Source organism: Microtus oregoni, unplaced genomic scaffold (assembly GCF_018167655.1).
Source record: "Microtus oregoni isolate MIOR12 unplaced genomic scaffold, Mior012 000046F_ref0000063, whole genome shotgun sequence".
Classification (NCBI taxonomy): Eukaryota; Metazoa; Chordata; class Mammalia; order Rodentia; family Cricetidae; genus Microtus; species Microtus oregoni.
In genome coordinates this window covers 8,941,258-8,956,585 of record NW_024543220.1, presented here as the reverse complement: position 1 = coordinate 8,956,585, position 15,328 = coordinate 8,941,258, and the positions used below count along the sequence as shown (strand labels likewise).

The following is a 15,328-nucleotide window of genomic DNA, read 5'->3' as shown; positions in this document are numbered from 1 at the left end:
ATATTTTAATCTTAATAATGGGCAGTATGGGTAAACTCAAATTCTTACTCCTACTAGCTGTGGGAGCAGTAAATAGTATTAATTTTTCCACTTATTTATAGTTGCTACTAAGTGGCCAGTAATAAGTTATGGATTTCTTATTCTCTAAGTAAAAAAGAATCACCTCCTCACAGAATAATTATGAATGTTAAATAGGGTCATTCATTTAGTGTGTAAGATTTTACATAGTATACAATAGTAAAATGGTTGATATTATTTTATATATGTGACTTTTGCTAACCTCTTAAATAGTAAAGTGCGAAGAAGGAAATGCTATTCTATTTGTTCACACAGAGGTGGAGAAAACCCGATTTTGCACATGCTCTAGGGATCAAACCCAATGTCTTACGCTTGCTAGTTGAACGCTCCATCGCTAAAAACATTTAGAAGCATGTAACAGATATAAAACTCTCAACCCAACAGACAGGACCAGTTCCATATTTGTAGATCAAGCAGCAGAAGAAGGATAAAGATAAGCTTTAAGTGGGTGACGTTGAAAGCGCAGGGATCGTACCACAGTGTTTTCTAGAGCTGAGAGCCCCAATGTAGTCCTTGTCTCTCAAGCCATGGCAGAGAATGGAAAGTTTGCATAAATCCTTCAACCCTTGCTTTCTTATGGTAGCACAGGGAATAATTTTAGTATTTCTTTCATTAGGTTTTCCTGAAAATTAAATGGGTGAATGCATGTTAGGAACTAAGCACAAGAACTAATGCATAAGAAACTCAAGGAGAACATTATTTGTATTATATTTTGTGCTTATAAAATATTGAAGGCTGGTTAATGTGTGACAGCACTCTTAAGTACACAGGAACAAGAATGAGAACACAATAAAATGGACAAAATGTTTAATTTTTATCTGTACTTAGACTCCTTCCATAAATTGCTTATGTATATGCCTTATATTAACAAACTGATTTCTTTTTTTAAATAAGGGCTACAGCAAGAAGTGAGGGGCACATTGTAAAAACAAACATCATGTCCCTCAACATGTGCTAGTATCTCTGTAGGAGGATGTAGAGTCCTTTGGGTATATCCCAGGATCAGAATAGCTGGATCACATGGTGATTCTTCTTTTAATTTGTATAGAAATAACCAGACTGATTTCCACAGTGGCTGCATCAGTTTACATCCCCACCAATATACTCACCAGCATTGTTGCCTTCTGTGTTCTCAATGATGCCTATGTTGTCTAGGGTGAGATAAATCTTGAAGTAGTTTTAATTTCCATTTTCTTGATACCTAATGAAGTTGAACACTTTAAAAAAATTTATTGGCCACTTGTGTCTTTTCTTCTGAGAAATGTCTGTTTAGGTAATTGGTCCATTTATTGATTGGTAGATTTTCTTTTTGTGGTTAACTTTTGCAATCCTTGACATATTCTAGATATTAACCCTTTGCCTGAAGCACAGCTGGAGAATATTTTCTCCCATTCTGTAGCTCTGTTGATAGCATCCATCTTTGCTGTGCAGAATATTTTAATTTCACATAATCAATCACGTTGGTCAGTTCTTGGGTGGGTGCTATCTTTGTTTTTTAAAGAGCCAGCGGTTGGGAGCAGTCTATCTACTCCTATTCTCTCAAGCTGAAATCTTTTAAGTGTTTTTTCTTGCTAGGAGATGTCTGCCTAGTGGAAAATTTAAAAGATGTTCCCCGTTAGATCCAACTTAAGAAACGAGAAAATTGGGTCAAAATGTAAATGCTCACAGCTAAAAACTGTAGTAGACTGGTGATTTACTCAAAATCACTAAAGAAAAAAAGAAATGATTCGTGATAGTGTAGTAAACTAAAGATTTTTTTTATCACAATCCACAAAAGACTCTTAGGATTATTATTTAACATAATAATGGGCAGATATTAGGAAAATTTGAGGGGATGCCATGGAAAACAATGTCTCACACTCTCAAAATACTTTGGTTTTGAAAAGAAAATCTATGGTTAGAATGAGTGGTCATCATGAAGAATAGTGTTGTACAATAACTCTTTTCTTTTAAGTGATGTCAAACCAAACCTCAATTACCGAATTTCTCCTCCTGGGAGTGACAGATATACAAGAACTGAACACAATTCTCTTCGCTATTTTCTTCACCATCTACTTTGTCAATATAACTGGGAATGGAGCCATCCTGACGATCGTCACTTCGGATCCAAGACTCCACTCACCTATGTATTTCTTCCTGGGGAACCTAGCCTGTCTAGACATCTGCTTCTCCACTGTGACAGTGCCGAAGATGCTGGAGAACTTCCTCTCCACAAGCAAAGCAATTTCCTTCCTGGGGTGCATAACCCAGCTGCATTTCTTCCACTTCCTGGGTAGCACAGAGGGCCTGCTGCTGGCAGTGATGGCATTTGACCGCTTTGTGGCGATCTGCAAACCACTTCGCTATTCTGTCATCATGAATCGCCAGCTCTGTGTTCAGATGACTGTTACTATCTGGACTACTGGCTTTTTCCATGCCTTGCTTCACTCAGTAATGACATCTCGTCTGAGGTTCTGTGGTTCGAATCAGATTCATCATTTCTTCTGTGATGTTAAGCCATTGCTGGATCTGGCCTGTGGAGACACTAAACTCAACATTTGGCTGCTCAATACCATCACAGGGACCATTGCTCTCAGTCCATTTTTTCTGACATTTCTCTCCTATTTCTACATTATCACGTATCTTTTCCTCAAGACCCGTTCTTGCAGCATGCTCCACAAAGCACTGTCCACTTGTGCCTCTCACTTCATGGTTGTTATTCTGTTCTATGTTCCTGTTATCTTCACCTACATCCGTCCCGGCTCAGGCAGCTCTCTGGATCAGGACCGGGTCATTGCCGTCACGTACAGCGTGGTCACTCCTGCTCTCAATCCACTCATCTACACCTTGAGAAACAAGGAAGTGAGGAGTGCGTTAAACAGGAAGATGAGAAGATGGTTCAGACTTGACAAAATCTAAAGAACTCTTCTGAGGCATAAATAACCAGGCAATGAGAAATTAAGATGTAGTTCTGAAATTAAGATATATTCTTATGTATAATAGATGTACACATATATAACTGAACCAATTGAGTAATGGAAAATATATGGGAAAATATGATCTAGTCATATTAAACTATTACAGTAAGGGAAACTTGAACTTGTGGGGCTTAATCATAGACTCTGGTTGCTGAATTTGCTTTTGGCGTATTAGTTGATAACCTTGACTTGTGACATACTCTAATACAGCTTGTATGGAACTGGATATAGAAATATGTGCATGCTACCCATGTTTAGAATAAATAATTGGTACTTATGGCTGTTTATCTGTCAGCACATATTAGTTGGATGATTACCATTATGCTCTCTTATTCTGAGGAATTATTAAAATTAAGGTTACTCAGTTGGAAAAGTTAGCTGCAAATCACAATTGAGTTACAGAAAGACTTCAGAGGCAAACTGTTTTTTTTTTTTTAAACCTGATCCTGATTCTGCTAATATTAGAATTTTTAAGGTCGATGGGTAAGGTTTTAGCTTTTAAATTGTATTATTTATTATTGTTTTTGAGACAAGGTCTCCTACAGCCTGGGCTGGCTTTGCATTCCTTATGCCATTGCTACCACCTTTCAATTGCTGGGCTTATAGGTCTATTCTACCACACTCAGCTTTCTAGACAGTTTAGACAATATGTTACCAAGTCAACATACCACATATATATATCAGCATAAGGATGTTTAAACTCTTCAAAATTGGGGTAGCAACTTTTTATCTTGTCCAAGCAACATTTTGAATGCTTAATAGCCTTAGCTATCAGTCTTCACTAAGTGATGGGATAAAGTCAAAGGTGAGAGTGCTTCTTGTGCTTAGAATTATTTCAAACATATTTTCCTTTATTAAATATTTTATTCATTATTCATGGATGTACATAATGTGTTTGGATCTAATCTACCCCCATTCCTCTTTCTGCAGCTCCTCCCTGTATACCCTTCCTGCTTCCCACCCATCTTTATGTGCTTTCTCTGATGAGGAAGCAGACGTCTGTAGAAAGACAGTGTTGGCTGGGTATTAGACACTAGAATGCAGTTGCACACATGAGCTCACAATGGCTGGGGCGGCACGCACAAGATCTCACTTGAACAAGATCAAACCAAACAAAATTCCATGAATTTCCACCCCTCTCTGAGGAGCTTGGACAATTGGTAGCTACTGGGAGAGGGAGAGTCACTTTCTTCAGGAATGTGGGCCCTGAGATGATATCCATGCTCTAGTGTATGAGCTCGTATCTATGAACAGAAAGGCAGTATGAAATGGATTCAATGTGTATTCAATCATATTTTTTTTTCTGGAACCTTGTGTTTTTCCAGAGTCCATGGCCTTGCCCCTCCAAACTAACTAACTAACTAGCTAACTAAGCAAAGATACTTTAAAAATGATCAATTTTATGATGGAAAATATCTTTGTGTTTGAACAAAGCTGAAAAGCTCTCTCCCCCAGTTCCTGAAACTGGACCACAGGCTGTAGAAGCTACAGCTGAGTCAAGGAGGCCCTTTGCTGACAAGCTAGGGCAGGTCCCATGGGGCTGTCACCACTGTGAGCTTCTCACAACCAGCGAAACCTTCCATGCTGAGCCAGAACTCTCCACAGCTGTAAGGATTTGAGGCATTTCTCAGAATCATTAAGTGAACATGCTTTGCTGTCCTGCTTTCTGTTCATTTCTGTTTGGACCTTGTGCAAGGAACAAGAACTGATTCTGACTAAGAGGTTGCACCCATATTAGAATTTCCTTTTCAAATAAGTGCTATCCATTTTTTTTTTATAATCTTTTTAAAGGACTGGGGAGATGGTACATTGTTTAAAAGCACTGGCTGCTCCTACAGCTGAATGTGTTTCAATTCCAAGCACTGACATGGTTTGGGTTTTCCTGGATATCTTAAGGGACTCACTCATTTGCTCCAATTGTTTGTTTATGTTCTCCTGGATTTCTTTAAGGGATCTATTCACTTTCTCCCTAAGGAGCTTTACCATCTTGATAAAGTTGGTTTATGGTTGTTTTCATTTGCTTCAGCTGTGTTGGACTATTCAGGGCTTGCTGTAGTATGATAGCTGGGCTCTGTTGGTGAGATATTGGCATGCCTGTTGTTGACTGTGTTCTTATGCTGGCCTCTAGGCATCTGAATTTGGAATGCTTGGGTGCTGTATTAGTCAGAGTTCTCTAGTGTCACAGAACACACTTCCTCCAACAAGGCCATACCTACCCCAGCAAGCAACATTTCCTAATATTGCCACTCCCAAAGAGCTTATAGAAGTCAATTACATTCAAACTATCTCAGGTGCTGATTTCTGAGTTTGTATTTGTTCAATGGATGTTTTCAATCCCTTCATTTCTGTTTCCTCTCTGGTCTTCTGGCCTGAATGGCCTGTGGTTCTGGTAACCAGCAAGACTTCTGGTCTAGTAGGGTGCCTACATGACCTATGGGGTTTGTGGTGTCAGCCTTGCCTCTGGGGTTTTGGATGACAGCATTGCCTCAGGGTATTTGGGAACTGGTGTGGCCTCTGGGGTTTCTGGTACTAGTGTGGTCTCTGGTAGAGCAGGGAAAATCTATTTATTTATTTATTTATTTATTTATTGTGAGGCTGCCTGGTGAGTTGGGTGCCTCTACTTACTTCTCGGGGATTCCATGTGGTTTAAATTTGCCCATTTTTGGGAGATTTTTGGGTGGTGCAGGATGCACATCTGCATACTGCACACAGTGAAGGAGTAGGTACCCCGGAGTTTCTTGAAGAAGTTTGTTCATATTGTCCTTTTTACTAAAAGATATATGCATGATTTATATTTACTGTGGCCAAGACACTCTGGTGCATAGCTTTCGTTGTTCTGTGAAGTGATTACAGCAAAAATAAAACCTAGAAAGGAGCTATGGGTGAGGTGGGGAAGATGTTTAAATGGAGCAGGAGACAAGAGTATGTAACGGGAGAGGAAAGGGAAAATGGTGCATATTTTATCTCATAAGTACTATAATTAATTATATATACATGAAAGCAAAAGGAAGGACTCTTTGGGAGGAGAGAGGGACCAATAAGGGAGGTGATTGGGAGGGATGTAAGGGATGTGAGGGACAAAAAGTGAGGAGATATAATGATATATATGTATTTAGTTGTCTCTATGAAAGTGAGGAGATGATATAATGATATATATATATATATATATAGTTGTCTCTATGAAACCCACTTTTGGACTCTAGGGAGGGGAGGCTGTGGTCTGGATGTCTGAGAGAAGAATAAAGAAAAAGAAAGAAAATGTGTTAAAGAAGACAGCTGATTATGGGAGAAGCTCAGCTATGTACTTTTTAACAGCACTGGTGTGAAAATGGCTATATTTCCCAAAGCCATGTACAGAGTTTGTATAATTCTCATCAAAATCCTAGTGGCAATTTGGCCGAGATAAAAGGAAGAAATGTCATATGAAGCTTGAAAAGACCCCGAAGAGTCAACAAGGAGAAGAAAGAACAGTGCTGTGCTCCAAACTGCAATATTATGAAGTAATTGCTCAGCTTTCTTTCCATGAGTGACTTATCAGAGCCAGGGGTCCTTGGTAAAGGTTAAACTAAGATTCAAGACAATTTTGGCATTATTGCTTTGTGAATAAGTGTCTGTTCTTTGCTGTAGACTTTGCTAACTCCCTTTCTGGTTACATATTTGGGGATTAATCCCAACAGTTCAGAACTATTTCCCCCTAGTTACATGTGAAAACAGTTGCACATTGCCAGGCCTTCATTCTTCTCTGTTAGGTACGTGGAGAGATCTGCCCTCCTGAAATTATCTTTATCAGCAGGCATTGGTCAGTGCTTAGGGCTAAAAGATGAGCATTCCATCTATGATATTCGCAGATAACCAAGGACATAGAATTGTACTTGCCCAAGCTGCTGCTTTGGTTTTACCCCATGACCACAACGGCAATAATAACATTCCCCGGAACTGATAAGACCTAGGCCACTTCTTTGTTCTACCACCTAGAGCAAAACTCCAGACCTAGGCTCATAGGAACTACAGCGTCTATGTGCTAGCTGATCAAAGCCATGACTTCACATGACTTCTCTCTGACTGTTTACACAGGTTGCTTGGTTACCCGATTCTATGCATGCTGGGAGAAAAGAAGTGGCATGCTGATTTAAACAATCTATGCCCTATTCATAATTTTACTGAAAATAAACCTTTTAGCTTTTTCTAACCACCTAAAAATGTGCTCTAACCTCCTCTCTATAATCCCCCGAGGATTTAATTCCTTTCTTAACTAACTTTCTCCACTAAGGAGTTCACCAGATGTGCAATAGACTCTCCCACCTTTGAACTGATGATTATGGATCTGTATATGTGTGTGAAAACCCTTATCTGATTTTTATGGGGCAAAATAATTCCTGCCCTGGAAGCTTCTAGTGCTGTGGAATTGCTGGTTTTAGGGATATGTATGACTGGGAATAGGTAGAACAAGAAAGAGCAAGGGAGAAGAAGGAAGAGCAATGGGGAATAGAGAGTAACAGAGAAAAATCAAGAAACATGGACAGATGTATTCTGCTGTGAGTATACTTTTTTACTCTCAGATTTTAGCCCTCCTTTAGCTTATTGTGGGGTTTTTAGATGAACCCTGAACAGAGAAGCCTTAAAGGCTAGAACTTTAAGGCTGGGGTAATGCTGGAGGTGTTACAGTGTTTGATTCAAGCTACTCTGTAGAGAATTAGTAGCAAAGATGTTACCAACACAAAAACAGAGTCAGATCAAGGAAATATAATAGAGGCCACAGAATTAAATTCACACAGCTACAGATATTTGGTTTTCTTCATTTTTGCACACATGTATAATACATGTTTGCTTGTGTGAGGTACATGTGTCTTTGTGTTTGTGCTTGTGAAGGCTTGAAATTGACATTTGGTGTCTTCTTCAATTGGTTTCCACTTTGTTGAGGCAAGACCTTTCACTGTACCAGAAGCTCTTTGATATGGCTGGTCCAGCTAGCCAACTTTTCCAAGGGATCCCAATTGCCTCCTGAGTGCTGGCATTTTAGGCTGTCACCGTGAAAGTCTCACTTTGAGGTGAGTCTTGGGAATACGAGCTATACTTCTCATGCTTCCACAGCAAGTGCCTTATCCACTGAGCCATCTCTCCAGCCAACACTGAAGGTACCAAGACAGATGTTGGAGAACAGAGAGACTATTTAATAAGTGATGCTAAGGAAATAGGATATTCTCCCATAGAGGATTACTAGATCCCCACTCAGTCATGATGGTATATCTCTGTATTTCTAGAACTTGGGAGATTGAGGTAAGAGGGCAAAAAAAAAAAAAAGATTATTCAATAACATCATCTCTTTGCAAAAATCAAAATGATAAATCTGACACTCATTAAAAAATCATTTATGTACAATTTTTCTTCAATTAAATGACAGAGCATTTCTAGGAAATTGCCTACGGGAGGGAGTGAACTCAAAACTCTAAGGAGATGAAAGAAAATTGATTATGATAATATACAAGGCCACCAAGACCTGTGTTGCTCATGTACCTGAGACTAAGGAACAACAAAGGGTAAGAAAACTGGAAGAAAGAAAACAAAAGGAGCATAGAAGAATTGTCCAGGGACTTTCTCCCCATTGAAGGTGGGTGAAAACACCCTGTTTATTTTCACATCTATCCTGCTCAGCACAAGGGACATGCTCCCTCGGGATCTTTATGTCTACAGCTCCATCTCTTTGAATCTGGCAGGATTTCAGAAATTCAGAGAGGTTTTCATAGATTTATAGATGAAGACTGCAAGACAGAGGCACAACATGAACTGTCACTTCAAATGCTTCACAACCTGTGCAATTTCTGGACATGCTTCTGAAAACTGTTTTTTGCTTGTTTGTTTTTTGGTTTTGGCAGTCAGTCAGGTAAGAGAATGAATTAGGACATTAGGACTAGAGTTTCCTGTTCTTCAGGGGTGGTCTGCCAGTTGGCAACATTACCAATAGGCAGGATTAAGGCTGGTTTCCTCTCTTCTGACAGACTCTTCACTGTGTGTGAGGATTATAAAGGTTCTTCGGCTTCTGTATTTTATGTGTCTCATCTAATTTCATTGTACTTGGTTCTCTAAATGAATACAAATCTAAAAACTCCAAATATTGAAAGTGTAGTGAAAAAGTCAGTTCTGATTGTACAAAGCAGTTAGAGTGATACTTTTCCTTAATAGATAGGTAAATATTTTCACCATAAATGTTTTTGTGCTATTTTGATCTCTGGTTCAGAGAATTATAAATTAATTTTGCTATGGGGCTAGATTTTAAATAGGAAAGTCTGTTGTGTTTATAAACACAGAATATGTATCACTATCAAACAGGCCTCCCTGATTGTTTGAAAGCAATGTCTCACAGAAGTACACTAGCAATTGCTTCATTTCTCAGACTGTCTTCCAGCTATAAAGCTTAGAATCCCATAGGATCCTTAAATTTTTCCTCCAGTTCATTAATTTTGTTTCTTTAGTGTTACAAATTATTTTCTTCCTCTAATGATTTCTCACAGCTTGAGTAATTCCCATCTTGTAGGGCTCACTCCAGTGTCAGCCTCTTTCCTACTCCAGTGCAGCCTGGGGGTTCTCTCAGTCCTCCCAGCAACATGGACCTTCCTTACACTGATTTTAACTCTTCTCTTCTGTGCACAGAGTGAACCCAGCACATCTTTAAATAAAAGGAAACAGAGGAAACTACTTCTCATAGCTATGTCTGCTCTGACCAGTGTACCTTAGAAAATTCATGTACTTTGCTAAGAATGGAGAAAGCAACAACTCAAAAAGTCTTTTAGTATACTTTGAAAGTGTAGAAAATATTAAACTTTTTACAATTAATTTATTCGTAATTACTTAAGAATTTTACTTTCATTGAAAGAAGGACTATTGTTTTAATTACGCAATTGAAAAGAAAAGGACACATTCCTTATAGAAATAGGACTTTGAAAGAAAAGAATTGAAGGATTATATTTGAAGAAAGGAAGATAAATAAATAAAACATGTTTTTGATGAGAGAAGAGCTGTACAGTTTCAGCATGTGGGGAGAAATCTGAGATGAGGCATACAGACTTCTGGGATCACAGAAGACAGCAGTGAGTGAGTCTCATTGATGGAGCTAGAAGAGAAGAGGGAGAAATCTCTGTAATATCTGAGCAGTGAGCTTATTTTAAGGTAAGTGGGAAGAAAAGCCCAATAATTAAGATCACAAGAGAAGATAGGATTTCCAGGGTACTAAAGGGCTTTCAGCAGTCTCTTCTAGTGAAACGAGGGAGGGACTACTAAGCACACGACTGCTCTGATCCTGGGGCTCTGGGAAAAAACAAATCCAAAAAATAAAACTCATGGCATCTAGGTGAATAGAAGAACAGTAAAGCATAATTTATGCCCCAAGAAGTATCTTTGGTTGGTTATAGCAACACAGGACTATAATCCCAGTCCTTGGAGGCTGCGGCAGAAGAATTGAAGCAACTTAGAGACCAACACTGAGACCCTGTCCCAGCTATATAGCAATGGAAAACAAATGAAAAAAGGGGTCTGGGGAAAGGGCTCCATCTGTTACGTGCTTGCTATTCAAGCATGAAGACCCAAATTCAGATCCCTAACACTCAGTTAAAAAGCTGGATGTGGCGATGTGTGTTTGTAAACTCAGCTCTTGGGAAGCAAAGGCAGGAGAATTTAGGGAACTCTCTGTCAAGCCAGCCTAACTGAAAGGGTGAGCTCCAGATTCGGAAGGACACGCTGTCCCAAACAATAAGATTGCAGGAGATGTTTGATGTCAATCAATCGCCTCCACATGCACTCACATACAACTAGGAATCTATTTTGGAAATATTTAGTGGCTCAGATTGTAGGAAACATGAAGCTCAACATCAAACATAGTAGTGGAAAATAAGCATAAATACCGCCGGCCTCTGTCGCTAACATGACCATCTGGCTCCATGGTGTTTCCTAGCTTGTGTGTAAGAAACAAGTCTATACAAGGACATCTCTACCTTTTCTACATTTTAAGTAGAAAAATATAGACACTATTATATTAAAAAGCGAGCTTTAATTTTTAATTATTATTATACATTAAAAATATTTTTCTTGCTAAATTAGCTTACAAGGTAATTCCCACATAGGATTTTCAGACATATTTCATTTTGGTTGATTCTGCCCACCTCCACACCTCCTGTCTTCTCCCCGTCCCCTCTTCTTCCTGCAATACCTATTGGTCCCCAGTATTTCCCTTCCACATTGTTCCATATCCTCCACCCCCTTTTAAAAACCTTTCTTTCTCCCAGTCATGTGATCCCCTTTCTGGTTTTCTGTTCTTTACCCATGTTCACAACCACTTGGATCCACATATTTAACAAGGCTCGGGCTGAATTTAAGACAAGGAGCTGGCCGGTGGTGGCTCATGCCTTTAATCCCAGCACTAAGAAGACAGAGGCAGGGAGATCTCAAGGTTCAAGGCCAGCCTGATCTATATAGTGAGTAGAATACCAGGAACAGTCAGGGCTACACAGAGAAAACCTGTCTTGAAAAACCAAATTGAGAGAGCGAGAGGGAGGATAGTATTTTTCTTTCTGTGCCTGGGTTGCCTTGCTTAATATCATACTTTTAGTTCCATATGTTTTCCTGCAAGTTCATAATTTCATTTTACTTTACAGATGGATAAAATTCCATTGTTTATATGTACCAAATTTTCATTATCTGTTGTTACTTGATGAACATCCAAGCTGATTCCTTTTCCTGGCTATTGTGAATACAGCACACAGACATGGATGTGGTAGTATCTCTGTAGGAGGATGTAGAGTCCTTTGGGTATATCCCAGGATCAGAATAGCTGGATCACATGGTGATTCTTCTTTTAATTTGTATAGAAATAACCAGACTGATTCCCACAGTGGCTGCATCAGTTTAAATCCCCACCAATATTCTCACCAGCATTGTTGCCATCTGTGTTCTCAATGATGCCTATGTTGTCTAGGGTGAGATAAATCTTGAAGTAGTTTTAATTTCCATTTTCTTGATACCTAATGAAGTTGAACACTTTAAAAATATTTATTGGCCACTTGTGTCTTTTCTTCTGAGAAATGTCTGTTTAGGTAATTGGTCCATTTATTGATTGGTAGATTTTCTTTTTGTGGTTAACTTTTGCAGTCCTTGACATATTCTAGATATTAACCCTTTGCCTGAAGCACAGCTGGAGAATATTTTCTCCCATTCTGTAGCTCTGTTGATAGCATCCATCTTTGCTGTGCAGAATATTTTAATTTCACGTAATCAATCATGTTGGTCAGTTCTTGGGTGGGTGCTATCTTTGTTTTTAAAGAGCCAGCGGTTGGGAGCAGTCTATCTACTCCTATTCTCTCAAGCTGAAATCTTTCAAGTCTTTTTTCTTGCTAGGAGATGTCTGCCTAGTGGAAAATTTAAAAGATGTTCCCCGTTAGATCCAACTTAAGAAATGAGAAAATTGGGTCAAAATGTAAATGCTCACAGCTAAAAACTGTAGTAGACTGGTGATTTACTCAAAATCACTAAAGAAAAAAAGAAATGATTCGTGATAGTGTAGTAAACTAAAGATTTTTTTATCACAATCCACAACAGACTCTTAGGATTATTATTTAACATAATAATGGGCAGATATTAGGAAAATTTGAGGGGATGCCGTGGAAAACAATGTCTCACACTCTCAAAATACTTTGGTTTTGAAAAGAAAGTCTATGGTCAGAATGAGTGGTCATCATGAAGAATAGTGTTGTACAATAACTCTTTTCTTTTAAGTGATGTCAAACCAAACCTCAATTACCGAATTTCTCCTCCTGGGAGTGACAGATATACAAGAACTGAACACAATTCTCTTCGCTATTTTCTTCACCATCTACTTTGTCAATATAACTGGGAATGGAGCCATCCTGACGATCGTCATCTTGGATCCAAGACTCCACTCACCTATGTATTTCTTCCTGGGGAACCTAGCCTGTCTAGACATCTGCTTCTCCACCGTGACAGTGCCGAAGATGCTGGAGAACTTCCTCTCCACAAGCAAAGCAATTTCCTTCCTGGGGTGCATAACCCAGCTGCATTTCTTCCACTTCCTGGGTAGCACAGAGGGCCTGCTGCTGCCAGTGATGGCATTTGACCGCTTTGTGGCGATCTGCAAACCACTTCGCTATTCTGTCATCATGAATCGCCAGCTCTGTGTTCAGATGACTGTTACTATCTGGACTACTGGCTTTTTCCATGCCTTGCTTCACTCTGTAATGACATCTCGTCTGAGGTTCTGTGGTTCGAATCAGATTCATCATTTCTTCTGTGATGTTAAGCCATTGCTGGATCTGGCCTGTGGAGACACTAAACTCAACATTTGGCTGCTCAATACCATCACAGGGACCATTGCTCTCAGTCCATTTTTTTCTGACATTTCTCTCCTATTTCTACATTATCACGTATCTTTTCCTCAAGACCCGTTCTTGCAGCATGCTCCACAAAGCACTGTCCACTTGTGCCTCTCACTTCATGGTTGTTATTCTGTTCTATGTTCCTGTCCTTTTTATTTACATCCGTCCCAGCTCAGGCAGCTCTCTGGATCAGGACCGGGTCATTGCCGTCATGTACAGCGTGGTCACTCCTGCTCTCAATCCACTCATCTACACCTTGAGAAACAAGGAAGTGAGGAGTGCATTAAATAGGAAGATGAGAAGATGGCTTTGACTTAAAGAAATCTGAAGAATTCTTCTGGGGCATAAATAACTAGGCAGTGAGAAAGTTTAGAGACAGCTACATTTCTCAATTTTAAGGAAGTATACTTTTGAGAAAATTGGACAACTGAAAATATGTAGGAAAACTGCGTGGCAGTATAAATTAGTATTTTCTCAGATAATACAAGGGAAAGTTGAACATGTATGACTGTAGCTACAGAATCCTCCTGAATCTCTTTGAGAATATCAATTGATAATCTTGGCTTGTGATATATTCTAATACATTATCACTTGTAATTGGGCTTAAAAATATGTGTTTACCACCCATTTTTAAAGTAAATAAACGATACTTATTCATTTATCTGTGTGAACGCTTTTGGTTAATACACATTAGTGAGGAGAATAAAAGCATTACATTTTTTCTTCTTATTAAAAATAGATTCTTTTTTCATACAATATACCCTGATTACAGTTTTCCCTACCTTTTCTCCTTCCAGTTTCTTCCTCCCTTACCTCCATCCAGGTCCACTCCATTTCTGTTTCCTATTAGAAAAGAACATTTTTCTAGTGATAACACCCAAACCTGACAAAATGAAATATAAGATATAACAAAACATCCCAATGAGACTGGGCAAGATAACCCAACAGAAGGAAAAGAGCCCCAAGAAAAGTCACAAAAATCAGAGACTCATACACTCAGGAGTCCCTTAAAAACACTAAGTCAGAAGCTATAATATATATGCCGCAGACCTAGCGCAGACCCATGTAGGCATTGTTCTTGTTGTTTCAGTGAGTTCATATGAGTCTTGCTTACTTGATTCAGAGGGCCTTGTTCTGGTGTCCTCCGTCCTCTCTGGCACTTATGCCTCTTCTTCCCAGAGCTTTCCTGAGCTATGAGTGGACAGATTTTGTGGAGGCTCTCCATTTGTAGCTGTGTGTTCCAAGGAAACATCCTTTGTGTATTGTCTGGCTGTGGGTCCCTGTATCTGTTCCTGTCTGCCGCGGAAGGAAGCTTCTCTGGTGATGACTGAGAAAGTCTCTCATGTATAAGTATAGCAGAACATCCTTGGGAGTCATCTTATCGATTCTTTGCTGTAGATCAGCAATGTTTGGTTTTGCATCAGGTCTCTAAGATATCCAGTCTCTGGTTCTTGCTCACCTAAGCAGTGTCCAGTATGAGTTCTATTTTGGGGAGCGTGCCTTAAGTCCCATCAGACATTGCTTAGCTATATCCACAAGTTCCATCCATTTACTTGAAAATTTCGTGATGTAATTTTTTGAACATGTAATATTCCATTGTGTAAATGTATCAGATTTTCTTTATCTGGTTCTTTTGTTGAGGAACATATAGATTGTTCCAGATATTGTTAAAAGAGTAGCAATGCACATGGTTGACCAAGTGTCCTTGTGGTAGGTTGTATAGTTGAATCTTGAAGATTGATTCCCAGTTTCCTGATAAATCACCATATTAGTTTCCATAGTGGCTGCATAAGTTTGTACTCCCACCAGCAATGGAAAAGGGTTCTCCTTTGCTATAAATCAGTGCCAGCATGAACTGTCACTTGGGTTATTGATATAAAATATTCTGAAAAGTATAATATGGAATCCCAAAGC

The 15,328-nt window shown here is 39.2% G+C and overlaps 1 protein-coding gene and 1 pseudogene across 1 annotated transcript; both read left to right on the top strand.

Annotated features, from left to right (window-relative positions):
• Positions 1-2,034: 2,034 nt before the first annotated feature.
• LOC121435593 (olfactory receptor 12D2-like) lies at positions 2,035-2,976 on the top strand. Its single transcript, XM_041635046.1, has one exon. The coding sequence runs from the start codon at positions 2,035-2,037 to the stop codon at positions 2,974-2,976; it is 942 nt and encodes a 313-aa protein (XP_041490980.1).
• Positions 2,977-12,799: 9,823 nt separating this feature from the next.
• LOC121435595 lies at positions 12,800-13,727 on the top strand (annotated as a pseudogene).
• Positions 13,728-15,328: the final 1,601 nt, after the last annotated feature.

What these genes read in the sequence shown, in the direction of transcription:
- LOC121435593 (XM_041635046.1), top strand. Translation starts at nt 2,035, where the DNA reads ATGTCAAACCAAACCTCAATTACCGAATTTCTCCTCCTGGGAGTGACA.